Below are 15,436 nucleotides of genomic sequence, written 5' to 3' on the forward strand. Positions count from 1 at the left end.
CAAGTGCACCTAGTGGTGTATAAATCACAAAAATATTAGAAACCCCTTTAACCTATGATATACTTCATAGTATGGGAGTGCAAATGGTCTATTTCTGGACAATCCTACATGCAGTTGTAATTCACAGAACAGAATCATAGAACCCCTATAGTGTGGAAAGAGGCCGTTTGGCCCATCGAATCTCCAGCCCTTTAAACAGCATCCCACCCAGGCCCAGCACTCCACCTTATCCTGTAACTCTGCACTTACCCTGGCTAACCCACCTGGACTGTGGGAGGAAATCAGAGCACCCAGAGGAAACCCGGGAGACTGTGTAAACTCCACACAGATAGTTGCCCGATGATCGAACCCGGGTCTCTGACGCTGTGAGGCACCAGTGCTAACCACTGAACCACTATGCCACCCATTAAAGTACAACGAGACTGGTTTGCATCAGGTCCCCTTTATTTGTAGAATCTTCAGCTTCAAAATGAAACCAGCGTGTACAATACAATCAATAAGTTAAACATCCCAGGATGAGTTTTTATCATTTGCATTCATTCTTGGTCCATCTCCACCTCAAACTCTCGTATGCGATTTAAGCAATTTTGGGTGAAATTTCAGCTCTAATTTCTAGTAATCATGTTTCCCACTTCTTTGGGAATGAGGGAGAACTGTTCCAGCCTTGAGATCTACTACATCATATACACAAGTGTACAGACTGCCAATGTTAATGATTAGAAATCAAACAAAGATATAAAAAAAGCAAAAATGACGACTTTGTGGCATTCTCTCCTGTTACCCCCCTCCCCATTTAGTTCTTCAACTTTAAAAGTTATGGCTTCTGTGCTATCCCAATTCTAGGTTGCTCCGAGCTCAGCAGAAAATATTGGTCCCTGCCAACTCACCTTGAGCCACCTCACTCTGAAATCTAATCTCTCCAGTCCTTGGCTCCCTATCTCCTTTACTCCAAGTCCAACCTACCTCAAAATGATTCCTGAATGTCACAATCTACGAGCTTGTAATGCCAAAAGCTAATGTCACAGTGCGGATAGGGATGCAATGCAGCAGGAAATCTCAACTCAAGTTCTTATTTAAATTTAGATGCTGTATTATCAGTTACTTCAATCCATTGCCCTTTGTTTTGGACCGCATATGGCATGCACAGGCAGTATTTATGTCAGAATAACACCAGTACATGAGCTTCCAACATGCTGCACCACCTGAAATACTCAGTTTAACAGTGTATGCAAATAACCAATTGGCAGTGTTATGGAAATCATTTGAGTACCAGTCAGTTCAGTAGCAAAAACACAAATTGCTGGAAAAACTTAACAGGTAAGGAAAAGCCAGGGAACTATAGACCAGTGAGCTGACATCGGTGGTGGGCAAGTTGTTGGAGGGAATCCTGAGGGACAGGATTTACATGTATTTGGAAAGGCAAGGACTGACGAGGAATAGTCAACGTGGCTTTGTGCGTGGGAAATCACATCTCACAAACTGGAATGAGTTTTTTGAAGAGGTAACAAAAGAGGATTGATGAGGGCAGAGCGGCAGAGGTGATTTATATGGATTTCAGCAAGACATTCAACAAGGTACCTCTTGGAAGAATGGTTAACAAGGTTAGATCTCATGGAATACAGGGAGACCTAGCCATTTTGACACAGAACTGGCTCAAAGGTAGAAGACAGAGGGTGGTGGTGGAAGGGTGCTTTTTCAGGTTTGAAGCCTGTGACCAGTGGTGTACCACAAACATCGGTGCTGGATCTACTGCCTTTCATCATTATATAAATGATTTGAATATGAACATAGGAGGTATAGTTATTAAGTTTGCAGATGACACCAAAAGCGGAGGTGTAGTGGACAGCCAAGAAGGTTACCTCAGAATAGAATGGAATCTTGATCAAATGGGTCAACGGGCTGAGGGGTGGCAAATGAAATTTAATTTAGATAAATGTGAGATACTGCAAATCAGAGCTGGAATTAGACACTTAACGTTAAGGTCTTGGGGAGAGTTGCTGGACAAAGAGACCTTGGAGGACAGGTTCACAGTTACTTGAAAGTAGAGTCACAAGTAGATAGGATAGTGAAGGCAGCATTTGGTATGCTTTCCTTATTGGTCGGAGTATTGAGCATAGGACTTTGGAGGTCATGTTGCAGCTGTATACAACATTGGTTAGGCTACTGTTGGAATCTTGCATGCAATTCTGGTCTCCTTCCTATCGGACGGATATGGGCAGCACGGTGGCACAGTGGTTAGCACTGCTGCCTCACAGCACCAGAGACCCGGGTTCAATTCCCGACTCAGGCGACTGACTGTGTGGAGTTTGCACGTTCTCCCCGTGTCTGCGTGGGTTTCCTCCGGGTGCTCCGGTTTCCTCCCACAATCCAAAAAATTGGCCATGCTAAATTGCCATTAGTGTTAGGTAAAGGGGTAAATGTAGGGGAACGGGTGGGTTGCGCTTCGGCGGGTCGGTGTGGACTTGTTGGGCCGAAGGGCCTGTTTCCGCACTGTAAGTAATCTAATCTAATCTAATCAAAACTTGAAAGGAGTCAGAAAAGATTTACAAGGATGTGCCTGGGTTAGAGGATTGGAGCCACAGGGAGAGGCTGAATAGGCTGGGACTGTTCTCCCTGGAGTATCGAAGGCTGAGGGGTCACCTCATAGAGGTTTATAAAATCATGACGGGCACAGTTAGGATAAATAGACAAAGTCACTTCCCTGGGATGGGGGAGTCCAGAACTAGAAGACGTAGGTTTAGGGCGAGAGTGGAAATTTATAAAAGGGACCTAAGGAGCAATCTTTTCATGCAGAGGGTGGTGCGTGTATGGAATGAGCTGCCAGATGAAGTGGTGGAGGCTAGTGCAATTACAGCATTTAAAAGGCATCTGGATGGGTACATGAATAGGAAGGGTTCAGAGGGATATGGGCCAAGTGTTGGCAAATGGCACTAGATTAGGTTAGGATATCTGGTCTGCATGGATAAGTTGGACCAAAGGGTCTGTTTCCATGCTGTACATCTCTCTGACTCAATGAGATCTGGCAGCATCTGTGGAAAGCAGTTACCATGTCAGGTCCAGTGACCCTGCTTCAGAACTCCGTCATAATGTTGAGGTATACAAATTCATTATTGAACATTTCATTGCTATTATGGACGTATCTGTTATGGTGCATTTAACCCAAAAAATGAAACCATATCTCCTAGAATCAGAGAATCCCTACAGTGTGGAAGCATGCCATGAAGTCCAAACCAACCCTCTGAAGAGCATCACACCAAGATGCACTTCCTACCCTGTGACCCTGCATTCCCTATGCCCAATCGACCTAACCCACAGATCCCTGGACATCATGGACAATTTAGCATGGTTAACACACCTAACCTGCACACACCCTGGACAATAGGAGGAAACCAGAGCACCTAGAGGAAACCCACGCAGACAAGGGAGAATATGCAAACTCCACATAGACTGCCACTGAGAGTGAAATTGAACACTGGTCCCTAGCGCTATGAGGCAGTAGTGCTAATTACTGAGCCACCCTGCCATGCAAGCCTCTGCTGTGGATGTGGAGTAATTAAACTGCTATTACTCAAAATGCCTCTCATCAGTTGCCACTTTGCAAGTTACATGTGTCCCAAGCTTTGAATTACAATAATTCGATGCAGGAAGGCCAACCGTAATTCAAAATTTGAAAGCAGCAGTAGTTTTGGGATTCAGCTTTTATCCATAATAAAAAGTTATTTGGGGCTAAAATTAACTGGCCATTTTTAATGGTGTCACTCTACACTTTACTGATCTTCATTAAAGATGATTCTTAATCTCAACCCTTTTTTATATATTCGAGGTAAATAATCACCTTAGCCAGGAGCCCCAAGGAAATCAGTTCTGACAAAATGGACATAAAAGACAATGAATAAGAAAATAAAGTTAACAAAATAAATAAAATACAAGAAAGCCTAAGAGTACACCAGCAAGAAAAATGCAAGATTTAAAATGAAGGGATAAATTACAAAAACAATAGGTTTGTGCGCATTACCCTTTGTGGAAAATTAAATTACTAGCATACTGTCATCCAAAAATGTCATTCAGAATTATTTATACTCCTGTAACTGGAACTGATTAAAAGAAGAGGAGATCTGATATTTGCAGTTGGTTAATGGCCAAGGTCAGAAGACAGTTAAATCATTCACACAAAGATTTAAATCTTTCAGAATCATTCAGCTGTGAACTAGCAAAGTAGTGGCCCAAAATGTTCCACAGCAATTCAGTCCACTACCGCTCTAATACTTTATAAACAATTAGGTACTTCTGAAACCAGGGCACTACTCTACAAAATAGGCCAGACACCTTATTTACAAGGTCCCAAAAATAGCTATGAATTAAACCAAATTATCCTTACTTGTGAATTAGTCAAGGCATAAATATTGAAAAGAGCAGTGAGGTAAGCCCTCTTGCGCTTCAAACTATTGACACAAATAATCTAATTCTAGAGATGAAATCCAGCACCTGCTGCAAAGGTTCAACTCCTAACCAATCCATGTAATGTTTAACTTCATAGCTTTGTAAGAATATCTTGAGAAGTTCAAATTGTACTTGCAATTAAACTACAATCTGCTTAAATTTGCATTTCTGAAAATTATTCAATTGGATGTGTAGAACCCAGGAATGTTTTCATAATATTTTAGGCAAACACTTATAGAGCAACAGATCTTAACATACTATAAATAATTCCCTAGCATGCTTGCTACACTAACAACAATAATACCATAGAATCCCTACAGTGTGGAAACTGGCTATTAGGCCCAACAAGTCCACTCTGACTCTCTGAAGAGTATCCCACCCAGATACATCCCCCTAATCTATTACCCTACATTTCCTATGACTAATACATCTAACCTGATGCATTCCCGGATGCTACAGGCAATTTAGCATTGCCAATTCACCTATCCTGCACATCTTTGGACGGTGGAAGGAAATCCACTCAGACACAGGGAGAATGTGCAAACTCCACACAGATAGTTGCCCGAGGCTGGAATTGAACCTGGGTCCCTAGCACTGTGCTAACCACTGAGCCACCGTGCCACCCCTTTAACAGTAAAGTATACTATTATTTATTTCTACAGAAAATTGAGGCATATTAAGCAGAAACATAGGGCTAATCTGTGGTGCACAGCAAAACTAACTCATCTGTAACATCCCATTATACAACATATTCACTTGTTAGAAGGATTTGGGCAACCACTTGTCATGTTCCAAAACAACAACATCTTTTAGAGATAGATGCAGGTGCAAATAATTTGATCTGTCATTTAAAGTCTAGTTTTGAAGTCTAAAATTGATGGTATAGCAAACAGTAAATGTTACCTAAGATTACAATGAGATCTTGATCAATTGGGTCAATGGGCTGAGTAAAGGCAGGGCCTTAGGTAGTGTTGTAGAACAGAGAGACCTAAGGGTTCAGGCACATAATTCTTTTTGTCTACCTGAGGTGCAAATTTCAGAGTGATTAAGAAGGTGTTTAGCACGCTTGCCTTCATTGCTCAAACCATTGAGTATAGGAGTTGGGACGTCATGTTTAGTTTGTACAGGACGTTGGTGTGGCTACTTCTGGAGTATAGTGGCCAGTTCCAGTCATCTGTTATAGAAAAGATATTATTAAACTGGAAGGGGCTCAGAAAAGATTTACCAGGAGGTTGCTGGGAATGGAGAGCTTCAGTTATAAAATTAAGTTGAATAGACTTTGACTTTTTCCACTGGAGCTTGTGGTGGGACCTGTAGAGGTTCGTAAAATCACAAAGTGCATACATAAGGTGAAGAGCAAAGGTGGTTTCTCTCAGGTGGTGGAGTTCAAAACTAGTGAACATATTTTTAAGGTGAGAGGATAAAGGTTTAAAAAGGACATGAGAGACAACTTTTTTTGTTACACAGAGACTGATTCGTGTTTGGAATGAACCGCTGGATGAAGTGCAGGTATAGGTGCAACATTTAAAAAAGACATTGCGATAAAGTACATGAACAGGAAACGTTTGGAGGAATATGGGCCAAATACAGGCAGGTAGGACTAGTTTAGTTTAAGAACACGGTCACTGTGGACTGGTTCGATCTGAAGGGTCTATTTCCTTGCTGCATGACTTTGACATTTGGGGGAAATGAGACACTTAAAAAATTAAACCTTTCATTTGCTCGAGTATGCTTTTCTTGATTGTTTGCAGAAACAAAAAAAAGTTATAATTCAGTTACAAGCCAATTCCTGCACCACCCCACCTTCCAAAATGATTTGCCAAAAGAAAAAGCAAAGCTTCAATTGACAAGCATTAATTGTGTTACCATAAACTATTTACTAGAGGTTAGAATAAGCATAGATCTGCTGCATCAAAAAATATGATTCTCGTTTGATACGATTCTTTCTCCCTTGATTGTGAGGTTGGGCTGTACATCGATGAAAATAATTTTAAAAATTGTTTGATTCATTTCCCTTAATTTAAATCAAATAAAGTGCTAACAAAGTGCATGCCAGCTTGTATTCAGGTACAGTTGAGAAGGGACAGAAAGGAAACAAAAAACCGGACTCCAGATGAAACTACAAAAAGAACACTTGGATATGGTACAATACACTCATTGTTGATACCCAAGAGGAATTTAAAAAGTTGAATGTCAGCAGGTCTCAAAAGGTAGAATAAAAGATAAACTTTAATTCCCAAGTGTAGGATCCTGTCCTTGTTGAATTTGTAAATTTCCATCTCATTGAAAAGAGTTTCCAATCTGCTGTACAAAATTATATTATGTTCAAACTTATTTTAAAGCTGTTAAAAAAAATAATAAAAAGTATTAGATTAGTATCATACATTTAAAATAGCCAATGCTAATTGAAAAGCAATTGTTACTAAAAAAAAATCACAGACAGCACGTTCTTCAATCTATTTGTCCTACAGGAAACCTGTTTCCTGGTCTTTTTTACTCCTCTCCAAGAGGAGCATAAAGAAGAGAAAATTTTGTTTCGAGATTTCGTTTGCACAAAAATGAAAAATAAATGAACAGGATTTACTGGCTACATTGCTCAACTACACTTCAAATAAAAAGTGAAACTGCACCTGATAGTAACCATGTGTGTTTTAGTCAAAGCAACATCCAGCAGATGGAGTAATAGACTAGGTAAACAAAAACAAAGTTATTAAATAGTGAAGACTTAGTTTTTAAGTATTTCCTTAATACATGCAGAAATACTATCAGGATGAGCAAACATTTTAAACTAAATGCAGAGAAACTATTTTGCACTGTGTAAAAACGTGCACTGAATTTCTAATCTACAACTTTTAAAAAACTAGACAAATAACAGAGTTTAAAAAACCTAACCGTTATAATCAATTATTTAGAACATTAATGTTTAAGTATTAAATATTATATTGGATTTGCATTGGTCACATCTATTGAGTGTTCGGTATTCAAGAGTGTTCCCCAGAGGCTGTTGGTAAACATGATTAGTGATGGACATCAACTTCTTAGAGGAGAACCTCCAAGAATGAACAGGAAGGGGGGGGGGGGAGATGAAGATATGAGGGGAGAAAAAAATGAATGGTGCACGGAGGATGATCGCCAAGGAGTCGGGGACACAGGACGAAAAACATATAAGGGGGAATTGGCAAAATGCCGCAAACGTCTCGAATTCATTTTTTGAGTTCCCGTCCTAAAGGTAACTTTTGCAATACGATGCTTTTTTTAAAAAAATGCTGCAATTTCATCGAACCAATACAGCGTTCAGCTGCAATCTGAAATGCATGATCCGAAAACGGTCATGTAGAAATGTTGACTATGTGAAACAGAAGATTACTTCTAAAATTACTCGTCAACTTTCGCCGTAATACTAATCTTTACATTTTGATAAACCGCACAAACGTCTACTTGTCATCTAACTCATTTGCAAGTTTTGGTTAAAACGAGTTGAACATTAATACGAGGCATGACAGAACGCGTAGCTGGCCTTTTTTGTCACAATGTTAGCTCCAGTTGCGGATTTGAGTTATACACTGGTTCGATGGCTCTGGGCAGGTGGAGTGAGCCGGGCCGCAGGCCTCACTTCACAAACACGTAACGCTTGACTCCATCTTCACTAAAACACAACCCAACCTGAAACGCTTCCCCCCCCCCAGTCCGACCTCTTTCTCCGCACCTCAGAAATCTTCATGTCCACTATCCTCTCCACCTCATACACATCTTCCTCCGTTTCGCTTTCTGGTTCCGATTTGTCCGCAGCCTCCTCCACTGCCGCCACCGCCGCCATCGTAAGTAACAGTCGTTTCCTCCCCCCAGGCCCCCACCGAGTTTGAAAAAAAACCGCACAAGAAACGAAAACCGTGGGGGAGGGGCTCGAAGACGAGCACAACGGCGACGGAAGCCAATCAAAAGCATGAATCGTCTTGATTGACAACACAATCTTTAGCCAATTGAAAATGGCCACAGTCTGACCGTCTCCGTCCGTCAATGGGGGAACCGCCTCTCACCGTCAGCCCCCTCAGCGGGACGCCCTGCAAGTCGGTTTCGTGCTGCAACGGACAGAATGCAGTCAAAATCATCGCCAGTGTCTTTTAGATGGCCCCTATTTCAACCAATTAAAAATCCATCTGAAAAAAAATTAAGAATTGGAGCCGCATCAGCTAACAACTTATATTGAAATGGCGCTTCAGTCTCAGTAAAAACATCTCAATCAATCAATCATTCATCAGATTTGTTTACTCCCATAAACAACCATACTGTTTAAATGGTGCTTTCTGTGTTAGATTCAATGGAAATCATATTGTGGTGAGAGCAAGAGTTGTTAAAATTACCAGGCAAGTGAGTGTAAATGGCTGAAGTTATCATGGACCGTGTGAGAGTTGATTGATGGTCGGTGAGGAATTACAGCGCCATGATGGGCCCCTCTTCCTCAGGAATGCATCCCCCTCTGGGAATTGAGAAAGGATGGGTTTAGTGTTGGAGTGAGGAGCTTCGTGTGTTTCATGATGGTTTCGTGATACATTTAAATCGTCAGAGTCCCTAATCTAGGATCATGATTGCTATCTCCCAACTTGAGATCTGTATGTTGCGTGGACATTCCTATCACGGCGCAACTGAGGCTATTCGGCCGTCTGTATCCTACTGTCTTTGTAAGAGCTAATCACTTATTCTCACCCCCTTGCAGCAATGCATTTGATTTTCTTCAGATAATTTACTATTTTTCAAGGCCTTGGCCGAATCTGCCTCCACTACTCCCAGGCGGTGGTTCTATATCCTGTATAAAATTATTACTCCTTAATGTTGCTGTGGCAACTTTGCACCATGCTTATTTTGGCACTCACCTAAATTTAAGTGTCCTCTGGTTCAGGATCTTTCTGCCAAAGAAATTAGTTTCTTCCTGCCACCTCTGTACTGACTCCCCATAATTTTGAGTACTGCTATTACATCACTAAACTTTCTCATCTGAAAGAATAGTCCCAACCCCTCCATCTGGATTGCATTTTGTCCACCTAAATGATATTACAGTTTTCTAAGTTCATGTATAGCACGTCAAATGTATTAGCATTATGTACCCTTTCTCTTATCAAATATTAAAGCAAGTTAGTTGAACACGTTCCCTTAACGTATCCCTGCTGCCCTTTCCTTGATTAAAATAGATTTGACCAAGTGACTATTAATTTTGTACCAAATTATCTTTTATAAAAGAATCCTACCAGCAAGGTTAAACAAAGTGACCTTTGGTTGCTGGACTTATCCAAGGAGCGGGAGAATCGACATTTCGGGCATGAGCCCTTCTTCAGGATTCCTGATTAGGAATGATCAGCCATGATCATATTGAATGGCGGTGCAGGCTCGAAGGGCTGAATGGCCTACTCCTGCACCTATTGTCTGAAGAAGGGCTCATGCCCGAAATGTTGATTCTCCTGCTCCTTGGATGCTGCCTGACCTGCTGCGCTTTTCCAGCAACACATTTTCAGCTCTGATCTCCAGCATCTGCAGTCCTCACTTTCTCCTTGCTGGACTTATCTTTGAATTCTTTTTTTAACAAAAGTGTAACATTTGCAATTCTCTCACACTTGTATTCAGGGTAAATTTTCAGGCACTGTACTATTCACTATAAGGTGCTGTCTAAGGAACTTTGGTGAATTTGTAATGGTCTTAATACGTTTGTGGATGGGCAATGGAGGGATCCCACAGAGGTTGCCAGCCAGACATACAAAAGTTCAATGCAGCTATCAATGTGATAACCACCAGGCTAGGCTAATTGCTGATCCCTTCAGGACACAGGTCCCATTCTAGCAGTTGGCAAAATTCTGTGAGAATATTATGATACATCATGACTCTGCCAACACTGTGCCTCACACATTCAGAGGAAATGATATCAAGAGTGGTAGACCCTGGATCTCCTGCACATTCTAAGGGGATCTTCAGCTGCGACTCCATGTGTAGGTTTCACAGCATTGTTGCAGGTTATTGCTCGTCCTGGGCTTGCTGGTTTTTCTTCTTTCTTTGCGTCCTTGCTGCAAATAACAGCTATTGTGACTGACTCTTATCAATCATGTTTGCAATGAACCCATGTGCAGAGCATAAGGAACAGAACAGTCTCCTAGTCATGTCAGTTCCTAAAGAAGGGCTTATGCCCGAAACGTCGATTCTCCTGCTCCTTGGATGCTGCCTGACCTGCTGCGCTTTTCCAGCTACACATTTTTCAGCTCTGATCTCCAGCATCTGCAGTCCTCACTTTTTCCTAGTCATGTCAGCACTTACATCACTCACAATTGATAGTTTTGCATACTGCTGTATTCAATGGGACATCAAAACGATAAAATGACTCAATGTGGAACTCTTACTCTAGACCTTATTCTAATGAAAGTACTGCTAGTCATGTCACAAAGGAACAGTAAGACATCACAAGTGCTGCATAAGTAATAAACCTTCTCCTCCAAACTTTACATAACCCATAAAGTGCATCGTTGCATAAAGAAGTATCTTACAGATCAAGTTGAGAAGGAATCAGGGCTCCAATGCAGCCTTTGAAGGTTTGCATTAGCTTTCTGCTTTGTGGCCTGGAAGTCATCTTGGATTATTTCTGCTTAACCAAAATAATATCTTCAGTCTGCAAGGACAGATCTCTTGGTTGAGATCAGGCAACATTCCACCCTAAACAGTTGCAGAGTGCATTACACTTCATACGTGCAATGATATGATTGCTAATTACTTCAATCTATAAATGATTTTGATTTATTGTCACATGTACCAAGATACAATGAAAAGTATAGTTTTGCATGCTAACAAGACAAATGATACCTGACATAAATACATCAGAGTGTCGAACAGAATGCAAAATGTAGTGTTACAGCTACAGAGAAGGTGCAGAGAAAGATCAACTCTTAATATACAATAGATTCATTCACAATTCTGAAAATGGGGGGAAGAAGTGTTCTTAAATCCTAAACCTACCCCCCCGCCATTTCCACGGAATCATTTTCCGTGGTTTCAGTTATCTGAGGTTTACCGCAGCCCAAACACAATACAGAGAATATTCCAGAACCAGAGACCAGGGGACTGCAGAGAAGGTAAATTTCCCATTTAAATGAATGGGTTCGCTTCTATCCGTGGCTTTCGGGCTTCCGCGTTAGGTCTTGGAACATATCCTCCGCGGGTACAGGGGGACTACTGTATATGTTTTCAAACCTTTGTATCTTCTGCTCCATGGAAGAGGGTGAGAGAGAATATAACTGGGATGGAGTTTGACTATGTTGGCTGCTTTCCTGAGGCAGTGAGATTGTGGATAGAGTCAATAAATGAAGACTGGTTTTTGTGATGGACTGAGCTGCGTTCACAACTCTGCAAGTGCATGATTGATACAATTACCTCTTGAAGCACCTCCTATCGCTCACAAGTGGAGTTCCATTTTGACCCAAAATATATGGCTGACCCTATCTGTTCCAGGTGTAGTCATAGCAGTTTTCTACTCGTAGAACGTATTTGGGAATAGAGAGATCATGGAAAGCACCAAAGATCATGCTAGGCACAGTGAGAACTAGGCTTAGTCTGCTGCTCAGGCTTCCCCGTAGCCCCATGCCCCTTTCTACCTGGCAGTCCCTGGATAGCCTATCACTTCTAATTCCCCACGTTCCCACACAGCTCAACTGTCATACCCTGTCCCTTCTGTTTAGTAAGGAATTAGAATTAAGATCCCTGCAGTGTGGAAACAGGCCCTTCAGCCCAACAAGTCCACACCAACCTTCTGAAGAGTAACCCATCCATTCCCTTTCCCCTATCCTATATTTACCCCTGAACAATGTACCTAACCTACACATCCCTGAACAGTATGGGCAATTTAGCAAGGCCAATTCATCCAACCTGCACATTTTTGGATTTTGGGAGGAAACCAGAGCACCTGGAGGAAACCCATGCAGACACAGGGAGAATGTGCAAACCCCACACAAACAGTTGCCTGAGGCTGGAATCGAACCTGCATCCCTGGCTCTATGAAGCAGCAGTACTAACCACTGAGTCACCATGCCACCCTAATAGTTAATAATCATGATAGTTACACCCACTATCATGATGTAGACTTCCTGTGTTGAGGTGGTGACTGCCAATATGCCATTTTCCATTGAATTGCATATCCTCCAATGCACCACTGGCACATGTTACTTATATATCAAATTTCCTATCTTCATTCCTTGCTCCCTTTTCCCACTGCCCTGCCACAGCAGAGTCCCCTGATAAGTACCCAATTCTCTTTGACATTCAGCACTGACTGTGGTCCACTGCCTTGACTGACTTGGACAGATAATCCTGAGTGACGACTGGCAAGACGACTGGAACACTCTCTATATTGATCTCCGAGTGACAATCTGTGAATCCTGACTGTTTTCACTTGATCTACCAAACTGATCATTGCTCACTCCCGGACTGTAGTGAGACAGAGTCCCTAACATTTATTGCCCTGAGCAGACGACTGACCATACCTAAGCACCCAAACTGGAAGCAAGCACTGCTCTTGACTGACTGTACTGGTGCCCCTGACTGCAACAGAACCCCCTTGACTCGAATAAGAACTGTACCTTTATGACTATAAGATATGGCCATTTGGTTGAAAGGCTGAAGCACATGCAGTGTATTTGCTGGCACATGCTGCAGATGTGAGATTGATATAGCAATGTGCCTTGCTGGAACATGTCCGCCCCATTAGTACTGACAATCACAACAAGCTAACTGGCTTTATGTCTGCACCAAATGACACAAGGCATCTTTAAGTGAGTTTGGCTGTGCTTTTGCAAAAGCAAGGATATTGTGAGCAAGCAACTAGGCACAAAGTCAGTGTAAAGTGGGAGAAATTGAGCACTGCAGATACTGGAGATCAGAGTCGAGACTGGGGTGCTGGAAAAGCACAGCAGGTCAGGCAGTATCCGAGGAGCAGGAGAATCAACATTTCGGGCAAGAGCCTCAGTGTACCCTAAGAGAACATGCAATCAACCCTGGTCCAATCTGTGAGCGAGGTGTCAAGCCAGTGCAACAGCATTGCAATGTGCCAATGCACACTAAAGTACAGAATTAAAGTTCAGAAGCTTACTGTGGGATTGGAGATGTATAATACAGTCAGGCCAGTGTGTTTCAGTTGGCTATATGTTTGGAACTGCCTGTGCATGGCTGCTGCATGTGGGGAGTACCCTGAGGTGTTAGTGTTAGATCTTGTTTAGTCCAAGATGAAGATCTGAAGAGGCAAATAGCTGGAATCGCCAGATATCCACTCAGACTTTCAAGTTGAGAATTCTCAGTATCTTGTTTTTATCCAGTGGGTGGAAAAAGGAAGCCTGCATATTAATGAAGCAAGATGTAGGTGATAATGAAGGATCGTCTCCGTTAATAGGCCTCTTGCCACTGACAGTGAGAATCTTATCTCGATGTCCTGGACTTGGTTGGAAAATTCAACATTTTAGTCTTACGCTGAGTAGGGACTCATTTGACATCTCCCTTGAGTTTCCCAAATTTCTCACCATAGCCTACATTATTCAGGGGCTGGAAGATTTCATTTGACATGTCAATTTTGAATAATTACTTTGAAGCAAAATGTGCAGTTTTAGTAGGCTTTCAAATATGTTTTTGTAGTCTAATCTACACAATGCGCTTGGTTGGAAAGAAAACTCTTTTACTTAATGAATTTCTGCATACACAAACTTTCCAGCTTTGGCAACTGAACAGTTATCAGGAATCTCATGACTATTATAGCCTGAACTCAGGGCTACTAAAGCCAGTCGAAGCAACTAAATTACTATCCCAACTGAGATCAGGTTCTTTGAGGATCCAGCACTTTCAATGCTTTCACGCCATACTATTTTTCACAGGGATGTTGCAAACAAGCAAAACAATTTCATTAAAAAACAACAAACATCTTTGATAAAAAGTTAAACGTTTTCCATTCATCCATGGGATATGATTATCAGTGGCAAGAAATTGTTGATGGGGTGAAAATTTAACAGGCAGATGTACTAGAAAGGCTGGTTCTGTTAAGAGTCAATAAGTTATTTGGTCTGGATGGCTGGGATCCCAGGGATAGAATTTACTGCATGCTGAGCAGAAGTGGGTCAATTGACAACATGCTAGTGGATAGGCTGAGAATAGGATTGGAGGTGGTGATGGATGCTGGCTTATGGGCGGAAATACTTCCAGTAGAGATTTAGAAAGGCATCAGCAATGTTCATTTGCATAGCTTCGGGCAGGAGATGGGGGAATGGAAAACCTTGGAAAGAGAGGGCAGCAGAGAATAGTCTACAATTGAAGACAAGATGCAGTTAAAGCAAAAGTTCCAATTTTGCCACTTCTATACTATCTCAGTGAGTGTGAGCCACTGGAAACTGAAAGAAGCTCAAAGGTTTTCAGAGAGACAAATTCAACTGTATCCCATCACACATGACAAAGGGGTGTGCATAGACAGTTCAATGATGTCTCTCTTCAAACTCTCTTCCAGATAGCAGGGAACTGCAGAGGGTCTCCTCCTGATTGATGTCAAGAGGAGACCTCACTATCTGAACAAGAAAATACAGAGAAGGTGACAGGAGTACTCAGTATCCCATGAATTGTAGTTTTATGTAGGAACATGAAAATGTGTGTTGGACTTCTTTGAAGCTTCTGGAATGCAAGCCAGCCACTGAACCTCATTCCGACCATATTTTTGTTGCTTGGAGACAAGGGCAGGGAAGTGTCATGTTTTGCAAGCTATGATGCAATGTCTAATGAGTCTGGGCAAGGAGTCATCCTCATTAGATGTCCCACGTTATTTTATTCATTTGGAGGATGTGAGCACCGTGGCTGGCCAGCATTTATTGCCTGTCCCCAGTTGCCCTTGAGAAGATGGTGGTGAGCTACCTTCTTGAACTGCTGCAGAACATGTGCTGTGGATTGACCCACAATACCGTCTAGGAGGGAATTCCAGGATTTTGACGCAGTGACAGGA

General features: G+C 41.9%; 1 protein-coding gene across 3 annotated transcripts in view; it reads right to left on the bottom strand.

Moving 5' to 3' along the window:
* The window catches only part of mphosph8 (M-phase phosphoprotein 8), a 49,500-nt gene extending 41,146 nt beyond the window's left edge, over window positions 1-8,354 (bottom strand). Inside the window, exon 1 of one of the 3 annotated variants that reach the window (XM_072577426.1) lies at window positions 8,147-8,354. In XM_072577426.1, coding sequence (XP_072433527.1) covers window positions 8,147-8,257 — 111 coding nt within the window. In that variant the 5' untranslated portion in view covers window positions 8,258-8,354. Of the gene's footprint in view, window positions 1-8,132 lie in introns of all 3 variants that reach the window. The other 2 variants (XM_072577428.1, XM_072577427.1) reach the window with 2 other exon arrangements.
* Between the last annotated feature and the right edge of the window lie 7,082 nt (window positions 8,355-15,436).

The sequence above is a fragment of the Chiloscyllium punctatum genome, chromosome 9 (genome assembly GCF_047496795.1).
Source record: "Chiloscyllium punctatum isolate Juve2018m chromosome 9, sChiPun1.3, whole genome shotgun sequence".
NCBI classification, from domain to species: Eukaryota; Metazoa; Chordata; class Chondrichthyes; order Orectolobiformes; family Hemiscylliidae; genus Chiloscyllium; species Chiloscyllium punctatum.